At 51.0% G+C, this 23,394-nt stretch overlaps 2 protein-coding genes across 2 annotated transcripts in view; both read left to right on the forward strand.

Moving 5' to 3' along the window:
* The window catches only part of Lamc3 (laminin subunit gamma 3), a 57,693-nt gene extending 38,998 nt beyond the window's left edge, over positions 1–18,695 (forward strand). The window contains exons 20-28 of the mRNA XM_057755640.1: positions 122–198; positions 1,724–1,858; positions 4,073–4,220; positions 5,580–5,729; positions 7,217–7,319; positions 9,195–9,394; positions 11,503–11,649; positions 12,332–12,431; positions 17,221–18,695. Of these exons, the coding sequence (XP_057611623.1) occupies positions 122–198; positions 1,724–1,858; positions 4,073–4,220; positions 5,580–5,729; positions 7,217–7,319; positions 9,195–9,394; positions 11,503–11,649; positions 12,332–12,431; positions 17,221–17,465 (1,305 nt within the window). The 3' untranslated portion in view covers positions 17,466–18,695. The remainder of the gene's footprint in view (positions 1–121; positions 199–1,723; positions 1,859–4,072; positions 4,221–5,579; positions 5,730–7,216; positions 7,320–9,194; positions 9,395–11,502; positions 11,650–12,331; positions 12,432–17,220) is intronic.
* Positions 18,696–22,378: 3,683 nt separating this feature from the next.
* The window catches only part of Aif1l (allograft inflammatory factor 1 like), a 29,347-nt gene continuing 28,331 nt past the window's right edge, over positions 22,379–23,394 (forward strand). The window contains exons 1-2 of the mRNA XM_057755210.1: positions 22,379–22,539; positions 22,687–22,748. Coding sequence (XP_057611193.1) covers positions 22,509–22,539; positions 22,687–22,748 — 93 coding nt within the window. The 5' untranslated portion in view covers positions 22,379–22,508. The remainder of the gene's footprint in view (positions 22,540–22,686; positions 22,749–23,394) is intronic.

Here is a 23,394-nt window from a genome sequence, read left to right on the forward strand (position 1 = left end):
CATGGTTAGCTTTGTGCATTTTGTAAAGTTATTGACACTATCCTATTCTACCCAGTCAGTTAGCCAGCTGTGACCCTTGACCTTCCAGGATGAGCCTCAGTTTCTTCCTCTGTTCTTTAAGGTGAATCTACAGGAAGGATCCAGCCCACCCACCAATTGGAGCCATCTGGCCTCAGAGGCCCACATCCTTGCCAGGAGGTGAGCCCTGAGGTTCCAGGATCTTGGGAACTGTGCCCATACTGTTGACATGGGAGCCAGGCCTTCCTGGACAGGCTCCAGAGTCAGGGTTAGTCTCTAGGAGCCCAAGAGCCGCTCAGTGGGGAGTAAATATTACCAGGATGGGAAGGGGTTTGGTGGAGTGGAGGTGGAGGTGCAGACATGATGGGGAAAAGCTTGCTCAATGGAATGCATCTCAGCATCTGGTGGCCTTTAAAAAAATCCACAAGTTTATTGAGATGCAATTCACATGGGCCTGGGAAGACCGAACTGGCCTTGAACTCATAGATTTGCCTGCCTCCTGAGTGCTGGGGTTAAAGGTGTTCACCACCATGCCCAGAACATTTTCCTCTTAAAAAAAAAAGATTTATTTTGGGGGCTGGAGTGATGGCTCAATGGTTAAGAGCATGTATTGCTCTTCTAGAGTTCAGTTCCTAGCACCACACTGGGTAACTCACAACCTCCTGTAACTCTGGCTCCAGGGGATCTGACGCCCTCTCTTCTGCCTCCAAGGGTACCTGCACTCACATGCACACAGACTCACATGCACATAGACTCACATGCACACAGACACACATGCACACAGACACACATGCACACAGACACACATGCACACTGCACACAGACACATTCACACAGATACACATGCACACAGACTCACATGCACACAGACACACATGCACACAGACACACTGCACACAGACTCACATGCACACAGACTCACATGCACACAGGCTCACATGCAAACAGACACATGCACACAGACACACATGCACACAGACTCACATGCACACAGACTCACATGCACAAAGACACACATGCACACAGACACACATGCACACAGACTCACATGCACACAGACTCACATGCACAAAGACACACATACACACAGACACACATGCACACAGACTCACATGCATACAGGCACACATGCACAAAGACACACATGTACACAGACACACATGCATATTTATAACCTAAGAATAGGCAAATAATAAATATTAAAAATAAAGAGTAAGTCCACCCACGGGAGTTAGAAGTACAGGACTGTGTGGAGCCGGAGGCTCAGACAGGTGTGAACTGATGCATGTGGCCGCTGAGAACTGAAATCTGCGCTGTGCACGAACAGAAAGTGCTCTTAACTGCTGAGCCATCTCTCCAGCCCAGTTTTCCTCTTCAGCTTGAGGAACCAAAGTCACTTTGGAGACGAGGAGACAGATGCAGAGAATCAACTGACTACCTCATAGATACACAGCTGGGAAGCGATAGAGTTTGGGTTCCATCACAGGCCAGCTTTCCGCTCCCTGCTGTGATGTCCATATGAGGGGCCATGTGGTGAAAGGCCTTGGGCTAGGAGCACAGGTGTGACTGATCCATGACAGGAGCAGGAACACAGTGTCCCTGTTGTTGCCGCAGTGGCAGGTGGGCGGAAAGGAGTCCGTCCTGCAAGCAGGAATCTGGACACACCTACTCTGTGTGTGCTCTTAGTGATTGTCAATTCACACAGCCACCAGGACACAGCCACCAAGATTGAAGCCGCTGCACGGAGGGCCCTGCTCACCTCCAACACCAGCCATGAGCACCTGTGGGATCTGCTGAGAGGGAAGGAGGCCTTGGTGGTCCGGCGGGAACTGGAGGACAGGTAAGGCCTCCACAGCTGTGTGGAGAACCTTGGGCTTAGCTTCCAGGAGCCATAGAACCAGCCAGAGGTCAGTGCCTCCAGAAGCAGCTCCTCTGAGCCTGAGCCCTTCAGGGTGTCTTGGGACAGCACTCTTGTAGGAATGAGGCTGTGGCAGAAGGGGTGGACAAGGTAGCTAATCTCTGCCCCCACAACATTCCCTGAGGGCATCCTGTCAGCCGCAGGGCGGCATCCGTCCTGACTCTCTTGTTGCTGTTCCCTGCCACCAGCATCCTTCCCTGCCTCTGGAGGCCAGGCATCTGGGCATCTCTGTTCAGCCTTGAGCTAGGCAGCGTGGCAGGGTGAAGTCACGTGGTCCACCTCCAGAGCTGGCTGCTATGGAGTGGTTGCTCAGCTCGAGGCCTCACCATTTATCAGTGGAGAGTAACACACAGTATTAATTATACAAAGCGATTTAAAGATGGACAGGTTTATTCTGTTCACAGTTCACGGGACTTCTTCCTCCATGGCGAGGGAGACATTGTTCCTGGGCTTGGGGTTACAGCCTGTGCCCCAAGAAGCCAAGTTCAGTCACCCATCCTTGATAAGCCAATTAAGAGGCCACATTAATAATGAAAAGCAGAAAAGGGAGCTTTATCGATGTGGGTGCATTGGAAGGAGGGGCAAAGATATCTAGGGGAACTCGTTAGTGCCCCTTTGGGTCCTGAGGAGAGGCTAATGTCTAAGCATTCCTGGTCAAGGTGTGGCCCTGTCCATGGGAGACCCATCGTTCTTCTGGCTCCTTTTCCTGTGATCTTCTGGGGGAAAAGAGCTTTCCCCTCAGGCTGGTTCAGACTGTAGGCTTTCCCCTCTGGATGGTTCAGACTGTAGATTTTCCCTTCTGCATGGTTCAGGTGTAGGCTTTCCCCTCTGGATGGTTTGGCCCGTAGGCTTTCTCCTCTCCAAGCACTAAACTCCCGAGGGAATTCTAACTCTTGGGGTCCGCAGTTGCAGTAATCTGATAATGAAGTGAGGGACATGAGAGACTCAGAATATCTTCATCTCTGTTGGGTCAGTTATAACATGGCTGCATGCAGGGAAGGCATGGGGCAGGAACAGGACGTAGCCTGGTCACATTGCACCTATAGTTAAGAAACAAAGAATGAACAGGAAGGTAGTCAGACTATAAAACCTCAAGGCCCTCTCCAGAGGGACCCACTTCCTCTAGCAAGGCTCCATTTAATAGAGGTTTTGCAAATTTCCCAGTGCCACCAACTGGGGACTAAGTGTTCAAACATATGAGCTTCTAGGGGTCATTTCACATTCAAACAGGAGCATATCTAAAGGTCGGAGGCAGGGCATGGGCAATCAAGGTCGCAGCTTAGGCCGCAGTCCTTCCATCCCAGGTAGATTCCCCTGCAACCTTCCAAGAGGCTCCAAGGGTCTGCAGAACGTGTCATCCTTGGGTGCACTGGAACCTGGAGCCTGGGCAGCGTGGCATGCCCAGACTGAATAAGGAGATAATGAGTCTGTTCACTTGAAAGCTTCAGAGATTGGAGAGGTGGTTCAGCTGTTAAGAGAACTTACTGCTCTTGTAGAGAAGCTAAGTTCAGTTTCCAGCACCCACATTAGGTGCCTTACAACTACCTGGAACTCCAGCTCCAGGGGATCCGATATTTATCACCTCTCTGGACATCGGCACTCACAGGCAGGCAGACACACACACACCCTGAAAGCTGAAGATCACAGCTAACTTGTCGGTTCCCTGAACATCTGCACTCACACGCAGGCAAACACACATACACAATCACACACACATACACACACACACACACCCTGAAAGCAGAAGATCCCAGCTAACTTGTCAGTTCCCTGAACATCTGCATTCACACGCAGGCAAACACACACACACACACATACACACACACACACCCTGAAAGCAGAAGATCCCAGCTAACTTGGTTCCTTGAACATCTGCACTCATAGGCAGGCAAACACACACACAATCACACACACACACACACCATCACAAACACACACACCCTGAAAACTGTAGATCACAGCCATTTTCCCAGGCCAACTGCTGGGTCCTGACCTGCGCAGGGTTGAGGCTGTCAGGAGGTAGGAGAGGGCTTTGCAGGTTAACAGCTCCAGCCAGCAGTTCTGATAGAGATAGAGAGGGGTGTCCTACACCCTGTTCTGTGGCTCATCCTAACACCTTGACCTCTTTCCTCCCAGGTACCAGGAGGTGCAGGCAGCCCAGACTGCCCTGGGCACAGCTGTGGCAGAGGTGTGGCCCAAAGCTGAGAGGGCACTGACCACTGTGAAGCAAGTCATTGGTGATGCTGCCCCACATCTGGGTTTGCTGGTCACCTCTGGAGCAATGGTCAGTTCAACATCCCTGGAGCTCCTTGTGGGGTGGCAGTGAAGGTTCTAGATCATGGAGAAGCCAAAGGGTCATGCAGAGGTGGTCAGGGATTCTTGTTAACTGGGAAGTGGCCTACTCAGACAGGCAGGGCTCAGCCAATCTTCCACACCAAGGCTGGTTACTGTGAGGTGAACAAGGACATCAGAGGGGTGGGGATGATACACTCCCAGTTCCCACACCAGCAGTGACCTTGGCCAAGGATATTCTTCCCCAAGTCTCAGCCACCAGGGACCCTCTGTCCTGTAGACTAGGGCTCCCTTAGCTTTAGTTTTGGAGGTGGGAGCTGGAGGGCATCCAGTCAGTCCTTCATTCAACACTCATCACGTCTGCACACCCTGCCCAGCTTGTCTGTCAGGTAATCCTGAGATCTCCAGCCTCAGAAACCCGGCTTTAACAGGGCACTAAGCAAGCTCATCACGCAGCTCAAGGGGAGAATGTGTGCCCAGCATGCTCAAGGTCTTGGGTTCCACCCCCAACACCAAGGAAATAAAACCAGGAAACTATCCAAACCCAGTTGGGACACAGGCTGCCTGTGGCTACTGCCTCATGGCTTCCCCTGCTCTTCTCGCGTGCAGCAACCTGGATGACCCGGATACTGCCAGGGGCTTGGGATCACACACACCTCTGCCTTTCTAACAGCTGGAACACCCTGCACTCTGAAGCACTTGGTCAAGGTTCAGGTGGAGGAAGAACTGCGGGCTTGAGGAGGGAAGCTCACCTTGTGAGGAAGAAGGCAGTCCTACCCGAGGGTCAGAACAATTAGCTGCAGTGTCCCAGGGCTACACAGCTAGAAATTGGTAGGACTGGAGTCTCAGCCTCCAGTGACAGGTTCTCCCGGCCTGACTTCTCTGCAACCCCCTTTGTTCTGCCACTGCCCTGCCCCTGGGGTATCTCAGGTGCCTGGGACAGCAGGAAGTACTCGGGGCCAGGGTTAAAGCTCCAGTTCTGGATTAGTAACCACAGGTTGGCCCTCAGCACAGCAGGTCACAAGCTGGTTTTCAGCACAGCTGAGCACAGGCTGGCCCTCAGCACAGCTGGGCACAGGCTGGCCCTCAGCACAGCAGGGCACAGGCTGGCCCTCAGCACAGCTGGGCACAGGTTGACCCTCAGCACAGCAGGGCACAGGCTGGCACTCAGCACAGCAGGGCACAGGCTGGCCCTCAGCACAGCTGGGCACAGGTTGACCCTCAGCATAGCAGGGCACAGGCTGGGCCTAAGCACAGCTGGGCACAGGCTGGCCCTCAGCACAGCAGGACACTTTTCCCTGAACAGAAGATCTGGTTCTCAGCCCTACCTGAACCCACAATCTCCCTGCAGCCTCAGAACTCCCAAGCCAGGCATCTGGACTGGAAAGTGAAGGCCTTGGAACAGAAGTTGGCTCAGAGGGAGCGCCAGGCTGTCCAGGCTGAAGGAGCACTGCAGGTGGAGGCTGGAGCAGCCCTAAAGAAAATGGAGCCCTTCATGCAGGTCAATTTTGAATCTGGGACCTGGAAGAGGGAGGGGCTCCCCCAAGAGAACCTGGGGTGGGGTGGGGTGGGGTGCAAAAGATGGAAAATAGCACTTGCAAGTCTCTGCTGCCTCCCTCAAAATGCCTGAGAGTTTTAAAGGCGGCCAAACCACGGGAGGGAAAGGCTGCTTGCTGAGGAAAGTAAAGGGGTGGAGGGAGAGGGGATGGACAGACAAACAGGCAGACAGGTGGATGGTAGAAGCCATATCCATTTACCCTCTCGGGGTCAGTCACAACTGGATGGCCCTTGGTCTCTTCCTCCTCTCTGCCCTTAGATACCCCATGTTCAGAGGCACCCACTCTGAGCAGCCCATGGGACTCAGCGTTAAGTCACATAGCCTGGTGTTCAGCCCCGAGAGACGGTACTAGATCAGAGGGTTCTAGAATGGCGGTTTAACTAGGACCAGCTTGCTAACATATACAAGATTCATTCAAAAATAACTGTGCTAGAGCATTTTTCTTGGGAGATAATTTCAGGCTTATGGGAAGGTTCTAGGGACAGCACCCAAATCTCTCATACCCTTCCCACAGGGCCATTTGATGTTAATGTTTAGCCAGCCACAGGGCAGGTGCCAAACTCAGGAGAGCAGCATGACACCGCCCAGGATTCTAGACTACTGGCCTGACTCAGAACCCCCACAATGGCAGTCATGGCTTCCCCAGAGGCCCCTCAGCTTCCCTACAAACCCAGGAGATAAGGAAATACCTTTGAGGAGAAAGGACGTACCCGAGGGTTGGATCCAGGGCCTGGCACATACCCGTTCGAGCCTTGCTGTGTTGAGGACCCCACATAGTGTCCTCTGACCTGACCTCCACTCCCATCTAGGGTGAGGAAGCCAGGAAGGGAGGCAGCCTCCACAGCCCTTCTGGGAGCTGAGTACCACAGCAGGGTCTACACTACTGAAGAAAATGTCTCCTTCCTCTATTAATCATTAGCTAAGTATAAGTCCACAGGGAGGACACTGCCCCCATAACAGAAAACTGATGTTGAGGGCTCTAACTATATGCAGATCTTGTACAGATAGTCATGGCTGCTGCGAGTTCAAGAATTCAAAGTTCATACCATGCCCTGAAGTCAGCTTCCTGTGACTCTTACATTCTTTGTGTCTTCTCTTGCACAATCGATCCTGAATGCTTTACCAGGTAGTCTCATCTGGTGGCCATGGGCTATTCTGTGAGGAGAAACTGTTTAATAGCTATGGGCTGACATCACATTAGGGACTGAAGTATGTGGATGTCTTTGGCTCTAGTTTTCCCATCATTCTCCAGGCTTCTGAAGATGGGGTCTTCTTGGGATTGATGTGGGGCTTGGCATCCATCTAATCAGATCAGGGATCCTAGAATCAGGACGATCTCCAGTCAGAGTCATTTGAGGATTGGGACCCTGTCCATCTGGGGCCCCTTGACAGGTCTCCAGGCAGCCCCTGCTTTTTTCTCCTCCTTGCAGCTACGCAACAAGACCACAGCTGCCCTGACGCAGGCTTCCTCAGCTGTCCAAGCTGCCACACTGACTGTCATAGGAGCCGAGACTCTACTAGCTGACCTCGAGGGTATGTATGTCCTGTTGAGCTGTGGGTTCTAAACAAGGCTCTGACAGCCAACTTACCCCAGCCAGGGCTGCCTGGCTGCAGGGAACAGCAGCATCGGGTGGACCAGCCCCTCTTCCTCTCAGGACTTCCATGCCGTCTGTCTCTTCCTGTCACACGTGCCCCTGTGGCCACCCTAATTAGCTCCCAGCATTATCAGACCAAACCCAGAGGTCCTCAGGATCCAGGGGAAGAGAATCTGTTGTCCCTGGCAGGTGTGTGGCTCAGGGAGAGTGAGCTGTCTAAAGTATGCAAGATTCCAAGTCCCATCTTCAGTAAAGTTAAGAAGCAAAACCAGGGCCTGAGGATGTGGCTCAGTTGGTAGGGTGCTTGCTGAACGTGCAGAAAGCCCCCGTGTTAGATCCCCAGCCCCAAATAAGCCAGTTGGGCTTATTACACCTGTAATACACCTGTAATCTCTGCACTCGAGAGGATCAGGAGTTCAAATTCACTCTTGGCTGCATAGTGAGTTTCAGACTCGTGATACACAAGACCCTGTCAAAAAAACAAAACAAAAAAAAAAAAAACAACAAAAAAAAACTTCCCGGTCCCAAATTTCTGGATGGTGGATCACACCTGTCCTCCCAGCACTGACTAAGCTGAGTGCCTCAAGTGTGAGGGCGGCCAGGGTTACCATGGTAAGTTCTAAAGCAGCTTAAGCTATTGGATGAAACCCTGTATCAAAATGCCCCAGACAAAACAAACTATGTGCTACAGTGTTTCAGTTTAGAGTGGGCTCTGCTTTGATGACGGCCCAAACTTCTGGAACTTTAAGAAAATGAAGTTATACCCAGCATGGTGGCACTGGCCTTTAATTCCAACACTTGGGAGGCAGAGACAGGCAGTTTTCTGAGTTCAAGGCCAGCCTAGTCTACAGAGCGAGGTCCAGGATAGCCAGGGCTACACAGAGAAACCCTGTCACGAAAGAGAGAGAGAGAGAGAGAGAGAGAGAGAGAGAGAGAGAGAGAGAGAGCAAGCCCAAGTGGCCTGTAGACAGAGAAAATCAGTCGCTCATCCATCCTTGAATCAGAGCTGCTCACTTATCTCTCTACCTCAAGGCCCACTGTGTGACTGACTCTTCAATACGGGCTTCAAGTGGCTCTTTGTCCCCTCCACCTAGCACCTTCCCTCCAGCCCTGCCCTGTTGCAGACTGGAGATGAATTAGCCCAGTGGTGTGGGGGCCCAGTGGTGTGGGGCGGGCATGTTTTCTAGTTTCCTTGGGACCTGGAGTCCTGATCGCTCATTGGGGCCTCCTATGAAAAGGACACGCCGTGTGCACGCTTATATAACCAGAGTAACATTTAGGGAAATGTAAATCTGTCCTATGAGATGTTATGTGTTCTTGCGGGGGCATCAGAACTGTGGAGGGTTGTGAGATGCCCATTGTATGTCCCTACCTCGCTGCCCTCAGCCTCCTTCTCTCCACATTGAGGTGCACATGACCTCCCAGGTGTCACCTTCTCCTGGTTGAGAACAGCACTTTGCTTGTGCTGGGTGGAAAATTGTCCCTCTGATTCTGTCCCATAACCCAACAGAGTAACTTCCAACCTCAAGCCCAGGCTCTTTTGCCCTCTCCCAGCACAGCCCAGAGGCTGTGACTACTGTGTGATGAGGCTTTAACAGAGAGATCACAATACAGACACCATCATAGCACATGCGTCTTTGCATTTGCTGAGGGCAACGTCTCACGCCTCTTGTTATTCCCGGGGAGGGGGGCACCATGAGAAGGGGACACACAGATCTGTGTTTCGACCTCTGCTCCTGGGGCTGGGCACACATTGGCGGTGCTCTCCTGGATGCGTCTGTTCCTCCTGCCTCAGCCTTGGCCGGTTTTGCAGGAGTGAAGCTGAGGTCTCCTCTGCCCAAGGAGCAGGCAGCGCTGAAGAGGAGAGCAGGCAACATCCGGGCCAGGCTCCTGGAGGAGTCGAAGAGGAAAACCAGGCAGGCAGAGAGGATGCTGGGAAATTCTGCAGCTCTCTCCTCCAGCACCAAGAAGAAAAGCAAAGAAGCAGAACTGATGGCCAAGGAGAACGCCAAGGTCAGGTTCAGGACAGCAGCCATGTTGACAATAGCCTTCTTGCCCTCGGTGTTGACGATTGTGGGTCCTGGCTCTCAGCTCAGGAGCTCATGGGGTGACCTCACCTGTGGGCCTATGAGAATGTGAAGACTCTAGGCAGAGCCAAGTTCAAGCTTAAGTCATATGACCAGGACTCACACCTGGGTCTGGTGGGATGTTGTCTAGATTTCTAGGTTTTTCTTTGTTGTCGTTACTATTTTAATTTCATCTTATTTACTTTCTATTCAATTTTTTTTTTTTTTTGCTTTTTCGAGACAGGGTTTCTCTGTGGCTTTGGAGCCTGTCCTGGAACTAGCTCTTGTAGACCAGGCTGGTCTCGAACTCACAGAGATCCGCCTGCCTCTGCCTCCCAAGTGCTGGGATTAAAGCCGTGTGCCACCACCGCCCGGCTTCTATACAATTTTTAAGATGCTCTATTTTGTGTGTACATTGTTATACCTGTATATATGTATGTTCAGTATGTACATGCAGAAGTCAGAAGGATCCCCTAGCTGCGAGCCTCTGTGTGGGTGCCAGGACCTGAATCCAAGTCCACCGCAAGAGCAACAACTGCTCTTAACTGGGGAGCAATCTCTCCACCCCCTGCTTTTTTATTTTTGACAGTCTTATGTTTTTAATCCTAGGCTAGCCCTGAAATCACTGTCTAACTGAGGATGACCTTGAACTTTTGATTCTTCTGCCTCTACTTCTGCCGCCACCCCCAGTTTATCCTGTGCTAAAGATTGAACTCAGAGCCTCGTGCATTTGAGACAAACACATGTCTAATTGAGCCACATTCGCTATTCCTTAGGCTTTCTTTAACTGGAGCCGAATTCTATGTCTGTATGTATGTGTGCTTATGTGTGTGTGTGTGCGTGTGTGTGTGTGTGGTGTATGTGGTGTATGTGTGTGGGGTGTGTATGTGGGTGGGTGTGTGGGGGCATATGTGTGTATATGTGTGTATGTGTGTGTTTATGTGTGTGTGTGGTGTATTGTGTATGTGGGGGTGTGAGTGTGGGTGGGTGGGGGTATATATGTGTATGTGTGTGTGTGTTTATGGTGTATGTGTGTATGTGTGTGGGGTGTGTATGTGGGCGGGTGTGGGGGGTTATATGTGTGTATGTGTGTGTATATGTGTGTATGTGTGTTCCTCAGATCCAATACTCACACCCAAGTGAACTCTTTTCCTGAGCACCTAAACTTCTGAAGGGCTGGCCTGAAACTAGGAATCCCAGGTGCAGTTTCTTTTCTTTTTTTTATTATCAAGTCTAATTTATTTCCATGATTCAAGAATGTATCATTACAGGCTAATTAATGACCGTACAGCAATTGATAAAAATGAAGGAGAAAATATTGGACATGTTCTTCTCTAACAATACAGAAAAGCATTTGACAAAATTTACCATCAGTTGGCGATAAGATTACTAATAAGTCTGAAAAATAGATACCCCAGTGTAGTAACTCCATGTATTTCAAGCCCACAGCTCACATACTCTCCAGTGATAAGCGGGGTTTCTCATCTAGGACCAGGAACTAACAAAGATGTCTTTCCTAGCTACTGAGTTAATACTGGATATTCTTGCCAAATCCAGGCGCAGTTTCTTGTCCCATTGTTCAGACTTTGGGCAGCTCCTCCTCCCCCTCCCTGGACCTCTGTTTCCATATATAAAAGACAGGTGGAATTTCTCCACTAGGAGAAATGAGTAGTTTGCAGGAATTTGTACTGAAAGCACAGCCTGTGTCCAGCGCATGCCTGCTGATTGTAGGAATGAATGAGTTCTAGGCTATGGCGAAGACGGCTTGGTATCATGTCGTAAGAACTCTTGTCCAAGCCAGACCTGGTGGGACAAGCCTCTATCCCAGCTACTCTGCAGGCTGAGGCAGGAGGATCGCAAATCCAAGGCTATCCTGGGTAACTTAGTAAGCCCCGATTGCAAAATATGAGTTGGCCATGATGTGGATTAGTCATAGAGTGCTTACCTAACTTGTACGAGACTCTAGGTTCCAACTTCAGTCTGAAAAAAGAAAACCAAAGAACAAAGCCCCTCTTTCCCCAGGGCTTATTCTTCCTTCCTGTTGCTGTCCTGCAGCTTGCCAAAGCTTTGCTGAGGGAGGGGAAGCAGAGGCACCGTCGTGCCAGCCGACTGGCCAGCCAGACACAGGCCACACTCCGCCAGGCCTCTCGGCTAGTACTCACATCAGAAGCGCGCAAGCAGGAGCTGGAGGAGGCTAAGCAGGTGGGTGTGCCCAGCCCTCACACTCTCCTATGCCCAGTGTCTTAGGGTTGCCATTGCTGTGATGAAATGCCATGACCAAAAGCAACCAAGGAAGGAAAGGATTTATTCTACTTATATTTCCAGATAACAGTCCATCACTGACAAGTCAGGGAGGAACTCAAACAGGGCAGGAACCCGAGGTGGGAGCCAATGCAGAGGCCATGGAGGGGTGCTGCTTACTGGCTTGCTCCTTATGACTTTCTCAGCCTACTTTTTTTTTGTTGTTGTTGTTTTTGTTTTTTGTTTTTCGAGACAGGGTTTCTCTGTGGTTTGGGAGCCTGTCCTGGGACTAGCTCTTGTAGACCAGGCTGGTCTCGAACTCACAGAGATCCACCTGCCTCTGCCTCCCGAGTGCTGGGATTAAAGGCGTGCGCCACCACCGCCCAGCTTCAGCCTGCTTTCTTATAGCAACAAAGACCAGCATCCCAGAGGTGTCACCAACCCACCATGCCTGGGCCCTCCCCTATCAATCACTAATTAAGAAAATGGCCTACAGTCTCGTCTACAGCCCTGTCTTATGGAGGCATCATCTCTGTTCAGGTTTCCTCCTCTCAGATGACTTAAGCTTATTTTAAGTTGACATAAAACTAGCCAGCCCTCCCAATCACCCCAAGGAGCCACTAAGATGTTCTTTCTGGCCAAGGTGGCCTCTGGGCTGAGCACCATGGAGCGCCGGATCCAAGAATCTCGAGGGTCTTTGGTGAAGGACATCCAGGTCCTGTCAGAGCTGCTCGCCAAGCTGGGTAAGGAGACCCCACGGTGAGTCCCTGGGGTGGGGTGGGCAGTCACAGGAACATTTCTCCTTGTCCTAAAATCCAGGACTCCCACTTCTACCATGTCACCTACCGCAGGCTTTGTAGCCATGCGAGCCCTGTGTAGGGCAGGGTGGGTATCTGGAATTAAATTCACTATGCCTCCAGGGCCTGAGAGAGACATGAGCTTCCTCTACTCTGGTGAGTCTGGTGTGGGCTGGAGGAAGTGAAAACCCATTCACTACATTAAGGAGCCCTTGGTTCCCAGTGGGTGAGGTAGCAGTTAGAGCCTAGAAAGAATGGCAGAAAAGCAAGGGCCACGCTGGGAACAGAACTTGATTCTGACTCTGTCCCTTCCTGGGTGGTGGGACTTCGGGCATGTCACCAGCCCCCTGAGCTGGCTTGCCCACCTTTGAAGGAAGAGTGAAAGTGGACGACTTAGGAAGTGCGGGAGAAGTCAGCCGACACGGGTTCACAAGCGGGAAGGAAAATTCCACGTGAAGCCAGGGCGGGGATAGTGCATAGCCATAAACCTAGCCCTTGGGAGGCTGAGGCAGAAAGATGGATCTAAGTTCTATAGGCTAGCCTTGGGTACATGTGAGACCATGCCTCAGAAAAGAATGAGGGAAGAAGAGGTGGCTCAGCTATTAAATCCCACCTGCTTCCTGTGCTTCTAGAGGACCCAAGTTCAGTCCCAGCACCCACATCAGTGGCTCACAACAGCCTGTGTCTCTAGCTCCAGGGGATCCAATACCCGATTCTGGCCTCTGGGGACACCCTCAATAGAGTCAAAAAGACATACTTACATTAAAATAAATCTTAAATTAGGAAGAAAAGGAAAAGAAAACTCTGGGCAGGTTGTACCAAAGAGAACTTATATAGGAACGGCCAGGGCCTCTGGATGAAGAGCTGGTAGCCACAGACTTGGATGTCCAGGCAATGATGAGAGAGGTTGGGCTGAGATGAACAGCATATATTTTTAAAACCTGTGCTAAGATATACATAGCATAAAACGTACTTTGTGAACATGTTTAAGTATACTTTTTTTCGACATAGGGTTTCTCTGTGTAGCCCTAGCTGTCCTGGAACCCACTCTGTAGACCAGGCTGGCCTCAAACTCACAGAGATCCACCTGTCCCTTCCTCCCGAGTGCTGGGATCAAAGGCGTGGGCCACCACTGACAGGCTAAGTACCCGTTTTGGTGACTGTGTTGGTCGGTTGTTTTGTTAAGCTCCCTGAGACAATCAACTTAAGAGGAGGAAAGATTTGGGGTAGGAATGTGGCCCAGTGGCAGAGTGCCCCTCTAGCAGGCACAAAGTCCTGGGGTCTATCCTTGACACCACAAGAGAGGGTGCAGGGAGAGGAAGAGGTGAAGGCCTACTTTGGCTCTGGATTTGAGTCCATTGGCCTGTTGTTTTGAGACTCTGGGGGTGAAGTGCTTCCTAATAGCACACCATGGGCGGGAGGCCTGGTCATGTGACACATAGGAGGCCTGGTCACATGACAGCAGTCAGGATGGAGCAGAAGTGCTAATATCCCTGTCAGGGCACATTCCTGGTGACCTGACTTCCTTCCACCGAGCCCCGCCTGCAAAGGGGTCTGCGGCTGCCTCCTCATGCCACAGGCTTTCTGTCATGTGGAGACACATACATACATCTCCAGAACTTTCATGGCTGTCCAAAGAGAAACAGCCTCTTAAACACTGGCTCTCCTCACCTTCCCTGGGCCTGCCACCTTTCTATGGCCTCGAGTTCTCTAGGGGGCTCAACTAAGTGGACTCACACGGCATTTCCCCTTTAAACGTTTTAGGAAGTATTTATCTGTGTATGGGGGTTGGGCTTGTGTGTGGAGACCTGAGTTGACTTCGGATATCTTCTCTATCCCTCTCCACATTATGTATTTATTTTTATTTTTTGAGACAGGGTTTTATTATGTAGCTCCGTCTGTCCTGGAACTCACTCTGTAGACCAGGCTATCCTGGAACTCACAGAGATCCACCTGCCTCTGCTCCGTAGTGCTGGGATTAAAGGCGTGCGTCACTGTGTTGGGCTATTTATTTATTTTTAACATTTTTATTTTAGTTTGAGACAAGGGCTCAAAATTCGCCATGCAGATTAGGCTGGCCTCCAGTTCACAGAGATCAGCCTGTCTCTAGATCTCAGGAACTAGATTCAAAGCATGGACCACTGTGCCTAGCTTATATTTATTTCTTATTTATTTTGTGATTTGTATGTGTGTTTGCCACAGAATGCAGATAGAGGTCAGGGAATAATTTATAAGCGTCATTTCCTACCTTCCACCATATGGGTTTGAACTCAATGCATTAGCCTTGGTGGTGAGCACCCTTTCTCCCTGAATGACCCTCTGCTTCATATTGTGAGATGGGGTCTCAATGAACCCAGAATTCATGATTTGGCTAGGCTGGCTGACCTGACGAGAGAGAGAGAGAGAGAGAGAGAGAGAGAGAGAGAGAGAGAGAGAGAGAGAGAGAGGAACAGAAAGACTGAATAAATATAATTAAAAAAAAATAAAGGATACAATCCCTAAGGGCAGCCACCTCAGGAAGTTAGGATTTATCAGTGGTTAAATCCACTGATGAGGGTTTACATGTTCCAATCTCCTCTTGATGATGGGATTCATCAACTGGGGACCAAGTTTTCAACCCACGAACATTTTAGGAGGCACTTTGGATCCATGTAACAGCCCGCCTCTGCCCCCTTTTGCCCCCTGAGCCAGTGTTCCTTGCCTGGGAAGTTCAGAAGGACCTGGAAGGATTAGAAACCACTTGAGGCTGCTGGTGCATGTCCTTAATCCCAGCACTCAAGAGGCAGAAGCAGGTAAATCTCTGTAAATTCGAGGTCAGCCTGGAGTACAGAGTGAGTTCCAGGACAGCCAACGCTACACAGAGAAACCCTGTCTCAAAAAGCCAAAAACCAAGAAAGAAAGAAAAAACAAAACAAAACTTCTGGCTGGCTTCTACCCTGTTGAGCTCCATTTTTCTGCTGAATATCACACTTGATGACAAGGTGACAAGGCTGCTGTCACCACACGGCATTCCTGTGTGAGTACCTGGTTCCACTCTTTGTCTCTTGGAGAGGCTCAGTCCTACTAAGTGGAAGGAATTCATGAGGGGCCAGGGTGAGAAACCAACTGCCTGTCCCTGGGCCTACAGCCCTTCCTGCCCCATGCCACCCTGGGGCCTGTCTGAACCTGGACACCCGCAGTCTACTCTGTGAACCTACCTGACCAGCTCATGGTGATACCTGCAGATGTGTGCTGACATTAGAGCCAGCATCTATCTTGGGACCTCCCTCCCACAGTTTTGTAAATGAGGATGCTGGTTTTCGAGGGGACTCATTGAGGCTTTTATTTTTTTTTTTTTAACTGGGCTGGGAAATGGCTCAGAGGGTGAAGACACCTGCTGCTGAGCTCCAGCCCTGGCCCCGTTATGGAGGGGAAAACAGACTTTCACTCAAGCCCCCAACCATAAATAAGTAAATATAAGTAATTATTAAAAAATAAAAAACCCCACCAGGTGTGGTGGTGCATGGCTTTAATTCCAGCAGAGGCAGCCTGGTGTACAGAGTGAGTTCCAGGAGAGCCAAGCTTACACAGAGAAACCCTGTCTTGAAACACCTCCCCCCCCAAAAAAAATTAAAAAATACAAAAAAACAACCAGGTGTGGTGGAGCATGCCTTTAATCCCAGCACTCAGGGGGCAGAGGCAGGAAGACCTCTGTGAGTTTGAGACCAGCCTGGTTACAAAAGAATTAAAAAATTAAATCCCTTGTTTAAAGGGTTTTTGTTTTACTTTACTCGGGAGCGTTTTGCCTGTGTGTGAGTGCACCATGTCCATGCAGTGCCCACAGAGGCCAGAAGAGGGTGTGAGATGCCCTAGCACTGGAATTATAGAGGGTTGTAAGCTACCATGTGGGTGCTGGGAACCGAACCTGGATCCTCTGCAAGAGTAACGCCTACTCTTAACTAATGAGCAGTCTTTCCAGCCCCAGTTCTTTTTTCCCCCATGATATTTATTGAGCTCTACATTTTTCTCTGCTCCCCTCCCTGCCTTTCCCCTCCCCCTTCAATCCTCCCCCAAGGTCCCCATGCTCCCAATTTACTCAGGAGATCTTGTCTTTTTCTACTTTCTACTTTCCATGTAGATTAGATCTATGTAAGTCTCTCTTAGTGTCCGCATTGTTGTCTAAGTTCTCTGGGATTGTGGTTTGTAGGCTGGCTTTCTTTGCTTTATGTTTAAAAACTACCTATGAGTGAGTACATGTGATAATTGTCTTTCTGTGTTTGGATTACCTCATTCAAAATAATGTTTTCTAGCTCCATCCATTTTCCTGCAAAATACAAACTGTCATTATTTTTTTCTGCTGTGTAGTACTCCATTGTGTAAATGTACCACCTTTTTTTTTTTTTTTTTTTTTTTTTTTGCCATTCTTTGATCAAGGGGTATTTAGGTTGTTTCCAGGTTCTGGCTACGACAAAAAAAGCTGCTATGAACATAGTTGAGCACATGTCCTTGTGGCACAATTGAGCATCCTTTGGATATATACCCAAAAGTGGTATTATTGCCAGCCCCAGTTCTTAACTCTGCATGTGAACTCCACGGGGCACACACCCAGGCCTTTACCCCCTCCTGCAGTCCTTCTCTGTCTGTTTTTCCCGGTAGGTGGTAGACAGACCAGGTTCTGAGTGTCTGACCTGGGTTTTGGGTTCCCAAGGCCTGCTAGCAGCTGGCCTCCCCTGAAGCTGCCTGTGCTCCTCTACAGGGTCCCTGGATGCCCACCGAGCTCCTGCTCAGACCCTGAATGAGACCCAGAGGGCACTGGAAAGCTTGAGGTTGCAACTGGGCTCACAGGGAGCCCTGCATCGCAAGCTGAGATGGCTGGAGCAAGAGTCTGCTCGGCAGGAGCTGCAGATCGAGAGCTTTGAGAGTGACCTTGCTGAGATTCGCACTGACAAGCACAACTTGGAGACCATTCTGAGCAGCCTACCAGAGCACTGCGCCAGCTAGACCCTGGCACCCTCTCCCCATCTTGCTGTTTCCTACCCACTCCCCATAGGTGTCCCAGGTCTGCCTGCTGTGTGTGCATGTGAATGACCACACTCCCTTGCTGGTATGTCCAGATCCTCTTCAGTGTGAGCGGCGGGAGTGAGTACATGCTCACGACTCCACAGGTGGCCCTGTGTGCTGCCCGCAGTGTGTGCTCCCTGCACACACATCAGCACACCCCCCCTCAGTGTGTGCTCCCTGCACACACATCAGCACACCCCCCCTCAGTGTGTGCTTCCTGCACACGTATCAGCACACCCCCCAGCATCAGTAAGAGGCATGTCTGCATTCGTTCACATGTGTGTGTGATGCACTTGTGTGTTCAGAACCATCTGTGCATAAACACACATGACAGTCCGGAGCTGTCAAGAGGCAGCTATGAGCTTGGATGCATTCTGGGTGAGCCCTGTTATGAGAAATCCTATGACATATCCACAACCCTCTCTTCAGAGAGTAGAGCTCAAACAGCGGTGGCACCTCCAAGGCTGAGACACTATCCACAGAGACCCATACCCATGGTCCCAGAGCTGGCCCTGGGCCTACTGTGCTCCCATATCGCTCACTGGTCACGGTCACTGGCAACTCTGAGAACTGAGGTGCCAGGCAGATCGAGAAAGGCCAGGATTCTAACAGGATCCTCAGAAATGTCATCCAAGGCCGTGGTGTGGCTTGGGAGGCCCACAGGGCAAGGCACAAATGTTACTATCTTTTGTGGACTCATTTCCCCAGGGATCTGGGTCTGCAGCAGTCTCATTGAGGGAAGTGCCAACCCGGACCCATCCTCCTCAGTCCCCTGATCTACCTGAAGAACCAGGTTCTTCAGGGGCTGGGTCATGAGGCCTCAGATAGGCACTAGGAATGGCCCTTGGTGCCCTGTTGACCTGTTTCGCCTTTGATTGACTTTTCTCAAACCGGTCTTGTGGCCCCACCTGCCATGAAGGAAGCCACAGGGGTGTGGAAGCCTGGCTGTCATTCTAGGCCTGTTGCCCATGACTGCCTCTACCCAGCAACTCCTGGCATTTCTTCCTGATGTTCCCTGTCTTTTTCTGGGCCCTCTATTAGTACACAGCAGGGCCTAGGCACTGGGATAATAACCACGTTTGCCAGCCCCGCCCCTTCCCCAGGTCCCAGAGGAATTGATGGTGATGTGAACCAACTCTGATTATGAGAAAATAAAGGACTCTTTTCTGAGCCGGGTGTTGTGTCTGATCCTCCAGTGATGGTGAGCAGCCAGGGCCTCCTGTGGGTATGTGGTTGGCACTACAAGTAGGTAATCTCCAGATGTGGGAAGCAAGTTGGCAGAACTGGGCCCATGCCATGCCAAGGTCTGTCGTGGCAGGCTTTGCGGGGGCCATATGATCACCCCATGTCCTCTCAGATCCAGGGGGCTTTCAAACAAAGGCTAGAGGCAAAGAGGTTTTCAACTGATTCCTGATTCAGGATGAGATGCTGAGGCAGGACCCTGAACTTAAAACTGTCCAGTAGCACTTCAAGGAGCAAGGAAGGACACCATCATGTGGGGGGAAGGCTTGGGTCTGGGGCTAGAAGGGTGGAGGACAAAGGAGAGAAATCCCAGATAAGAGGATGGGCAGCAGCCAGGGCTGCAGGGCAGGTGCCTGGCCGGCCTAGGTCACTGTAAACCTAGGTTAAGGTTAAGGCAGGTTGTAAAACACGCTCTAGTCTACCAAGGCTTTTAGCTTCAAAGCCAAACCAATTCCCAAATTAGCTTCAACAGAAAAGTGGAGGTCATTGGAAGGGTGATTTGGAATCTTGGGCTAGGAAAAGCTGCTGGGCTACAGAAAGGCCTGGAGATTGGAGCTTGGGGCTGCTGTGGTGGGCAGCTTCTTCCTTCTGCCTCCTTTCTTGGTCCCAGCTCTGCTCCCTCTGCTTGTTAGGTCTTGTTCTGCAAACCAGCTTTCCTTTCTTTTCCTTTAGTTTTTCCTTTCTTTTCTTTTTTCTTTTCTCTTTCTTCTTTCCTTCCTTCCTTTCTTTTTTCCTTCCATTTTCTTTTTGTTTTTTGAGACAGGGTTTCTCTGTGTAGTTCTGGCTGTCCAGGAACTCCCTCTGTAGACCAGGCTGGTCTCAGACTCAGAGATCCTCCTGCCTCTGCCTCCTGAGTGCTGGGATTAAAGGCGTTTGCCACCACTGTGGATACGCAACAGTCTTTCTTTTCTTTTTTTTTTTTTAAAGATTTATTTATTGTATTACAGTATTCTGTCTACATGCATGCCTGCAGGCCAGAAGAGGGCACCAGATCTCATTACAGATGGTTGTAAGCCACCATGTGGTTGCTGGGAATTGAACTCAGAATCTTTAGATGAGCAGGCGGTACTCTTAACCACTGAGCCATCTCTCCAGCCCCCTGCAACAGTCTTTCTTGAACCTGATGGATGATGATAATGTACATCCCCTCGCCAAAGCCCTGGGCTTGCCTATCATCAGGTTATTTTTATTTTGATATTTTATTAATTTTTATTTTATATGTATGTGTGTTTTGCCTGCATGCGTGTCTGGGAACCATATATGTTCTTAAGATCCTCTAGAACTGAAGTTATAGACAGTTGTTAGCTGCCATGCGATTATTGGGACCCAAACCCAAGTAGACAAACAGACAATTCTTTTAACTGCTGAGCCATTACTCCAGCCCTAGGTCAAATGTTTGAGTGGTCAGGTCCCCAGCATGATCAAAATAACAGGGACTCCTGGTCCAAGGCTTTGTGATGAGGCATGCCCTACACCTCCCTCCTGGAGTTATGGGGGAGGTGGGATAAGTGTTCAGAGGAGAAACACATTCCTCTAGAGAGAACCTTAAAATCAGGGTTAAGGTGAGGTTGATGTGGTAGGTGTTTTAAGCTGAGTGGGACTGACTTGGGGGGGTTTGCCAGGGTCAGGGTAGAAAGGCAGAAGATAGGCAATTGGGTGCAAAGCTCTGGTGTATGTAATGCCAAGGAAATGGGACAGGATCTGACATTCCTAACTCCGTTTCTCGGCTGATAGATGTTCAGCTCCTCCCCACTTGAGCCATGATGCCCAGCAGTACCCAGTCCCAGCATCCCCAGTGGGCGGAGACTTCCTCTCCATTCCTGGGTGACAAGTCTCAGGCCTGACATGTGACTCATGCAACATGGTCATGCCTGGTGTCTGCAGAGTCACTCGAAAGCCCAGAGGTGGGGCTGCTCATAACTGGGTGGAATGTAGCAGCAGCTGAACATCTGGCTAACACGGCAACCAGCCGAGCGGAGAACTCAGGGTGGCCACTGCCCTATCCCACGGAACAAGCCAGGAACAGCTGTTGTGTACAAGTAAGTCTCCTCTGAGGTTAAGGCATCCCATCCTGCAGGGGAGCTCCAAAAGCAAGGAACTAATCAACCGAAAACAAGAGCTTCAAGAACTCCCGGAAAATGACCAGACTCGCTAGGCCCCTTCCTGCCAGGGTAAGCAGACCCCACAGCAAAGAAGACTCTGAAACGAGAAGAGCTGCCTGGAAAAGGTTAGACCAACTGAGGTACCTGGAAAGGGCACTCTCCCTGCAACCTTACTGAGCCATCTGCAGCTGGCACTGTTCTCCAGGTTCCCAGCTTTGTGAGCTGTCACCCATGCTGCAGTGGGCTTTGGTGACAGAGCTGTCTGTGAGTCACTTCTGCTCCTGTCAGTAACCCTTCACCCATTTTCCTGTAAGTAGCCCCAATAAAACTCATTGGCTCATGAGTTGGTGGTATCCATACTTCAGTCTGTCTGGGGTTCCCTGAATTGGGTGAATAGGTGTGTTAGGCACGTGTGTTGCGTCTCCCCAAGAAAAGTTTTGGAACACAGCAACAACCAAGCCAACTAGCTGGGGCGATAGGCAGTCTGAGACTAGACCAGCAAGTGCCCTGCTCTGAGTCCAGTTCCTGCCCGAGCTTTCAGAGAGAGCACTACCATGTAGGCTTTGACTTCCCACTTGACACTCCACAGTCCCTGCTCCTGTTTCCCATATTCTCCTCAACAGGGAGCGTGGGATGAATGAGCGGGCAGAGGGGAGTAACCTAGGAGCAGGGAATCCCTGCCCTCTGAACATCTTTGCTCCCGTTAGCCCCGTCTCATTCTGTCTGGCCCCTCCCTGTGTGAACCTGACAGTGTTTATCCCCTAAAAGGGGACAGTCATCTGGTCCCAGGATCCCAATCTAAGGTGTCCAGACCTGAGACAATCTGGGGAAGGAGAATTCCTGGACCAATCCCCAGAGACATACTGGAGGTGGTGGTGTCTTCTTCCCCTGGCCGGGACAATCTTGATTATGTGCCTGTGTCCACAATTGAACAATTCGACCGATACCCTTTCTCTAGAAGAGCATTCGCATTGGACACCGGAATGCGTGTTTTTTTTTATTTATAAGTCTGCAGTTCTTGCATCCATAGCCTGGCTTTATTTGGCTGCTTTCTTCATCACTCAAAGGACTTCTGTCCCAGGCTTCAGCTTCCAGACTACTTTTCTTTCAAATTAGGCATACCCGTCCTATTTCGTAGGTTGGGGGATGAAATGACACAGAGGCAAGTGTCAGGTAACCGTGAGCACCCAACAAAGTCTTTATTAACAACATACATACTTATCTAATTGATTTAATTAGTGTCATAGTGGCACTACCGGGCAAAGATGACAGTAAGGTGACCACAGCCTTTATTGGCACTTGATCTTCACAATCAGCTCTGTTCTGAGTACTTCTCACTGAGTTGTGACATTGTCTCTTCTGGTGACGAGGACCGGGAGAGAGGGCGGTCCCGGTCCCGTTGTGCATTTTCCGCGTCCTCCAGTAGAGGGGCGGCGGCGGGCTAGGCGTCCAGCAAAACAGCCGCTTTGATGCCCTGGGCGCGCGCGGCAGCGGGAGGCGGGTCGCCAGCGGGGCGGGGTGTGTCCGGCCTCGCGGTCCCTCCGCCCCTGGGTCCCGTCGCCACACGCCGCTGAAACTCTGGACCAGGCGCGCTTTCCTCCCCGTCGTCCCTCGCCGTGACCAGAGTCGGGCACACACCATGTCGGTCGCGGTCAGCAACAGGTTCCAAGGTAGGCGCCTGCTGTCCCAGCGCTGTTCCGCGCTCGGCGTCCCCAAGTCGTCACCTGTGCGCGCAGCACGGCACGCGCGGTAACTCGGAGGGGTCGCGTGGCCCGGGAGGTCGCCTCGCTTCCCCGCCGCCTCTTTGTCTCCCGCAGGAGGGAAGGCGTTCGGCTTGCTCAAAGCCCGGCAGGAAAGAAGGCTGGCGGAGATCAACCGGGTAAGCCGCGGCACAGCGGAGGACAGCGTACGGGTTCCTTGTACCCCACTGTGCCACCCCATCCCCCAGACAAAATCAGCCCCTTCTTCCCCCATCCTTGGCCTTCCCCAAATGCATCTCTAGCCCCTGCCGTGTGGCCTCCGACTCCAGGTAAGTCCACTCCACCCCTTAGCTCTCTGCCTGGCGGTCTCCGGTTGCAAGTTGTAACTCTCTGACCAGGGAGGTGGGGCTGGTGAAGGAGTCCGGTGCAGGCGGGCAGGGGCTTCTCGGGAGCTCACTGCGGACCACCTAAGGGTTTTGGCGCCAGAAGGGACCCCCTGGGCCAGTGCTGTCTCCGTGGACGAACCACAGAACTTAACACTGTGGGTTGGCTGGCAAATGCTGGTATTTCCCTGTCGCCTCCCACCTCCAACCCCAACACACAGCTCTTTTACACCAGCGTTTTAGAAAAGTTGCCCGAGGGACTGCTTTTTTTTTTTTTTTTTTTTTTTTTTTTTACCGGTCCGGGGAAGTTCTAGAAAGAAATCCTTCCGCTGCTGCCAGACACACAATAGCAGCTCCATATGTTTGCTACTGAGCGTGTAGATCCCAGAAGATAAAGAAAGGTGTCAGGGTCTCCTCAATTGGCAAAGCCCCGGAGGTGGCA

The sequence above is a fragment of the Chionomys nivalis genome, chromosome 22 (assembly GCF_950005125.1).
Source record: "Chionomys nivalis chromosome 22, mChiNiv1.1, whole genome shotgun sequence".
Classification (NCBI taxonomy): domain Eukaryota; kingdom Metazoa; phylum Chordata; class Mammalia; order Rodentia; family Cricetidae; genus Chionomys; species Chionomys nivalis.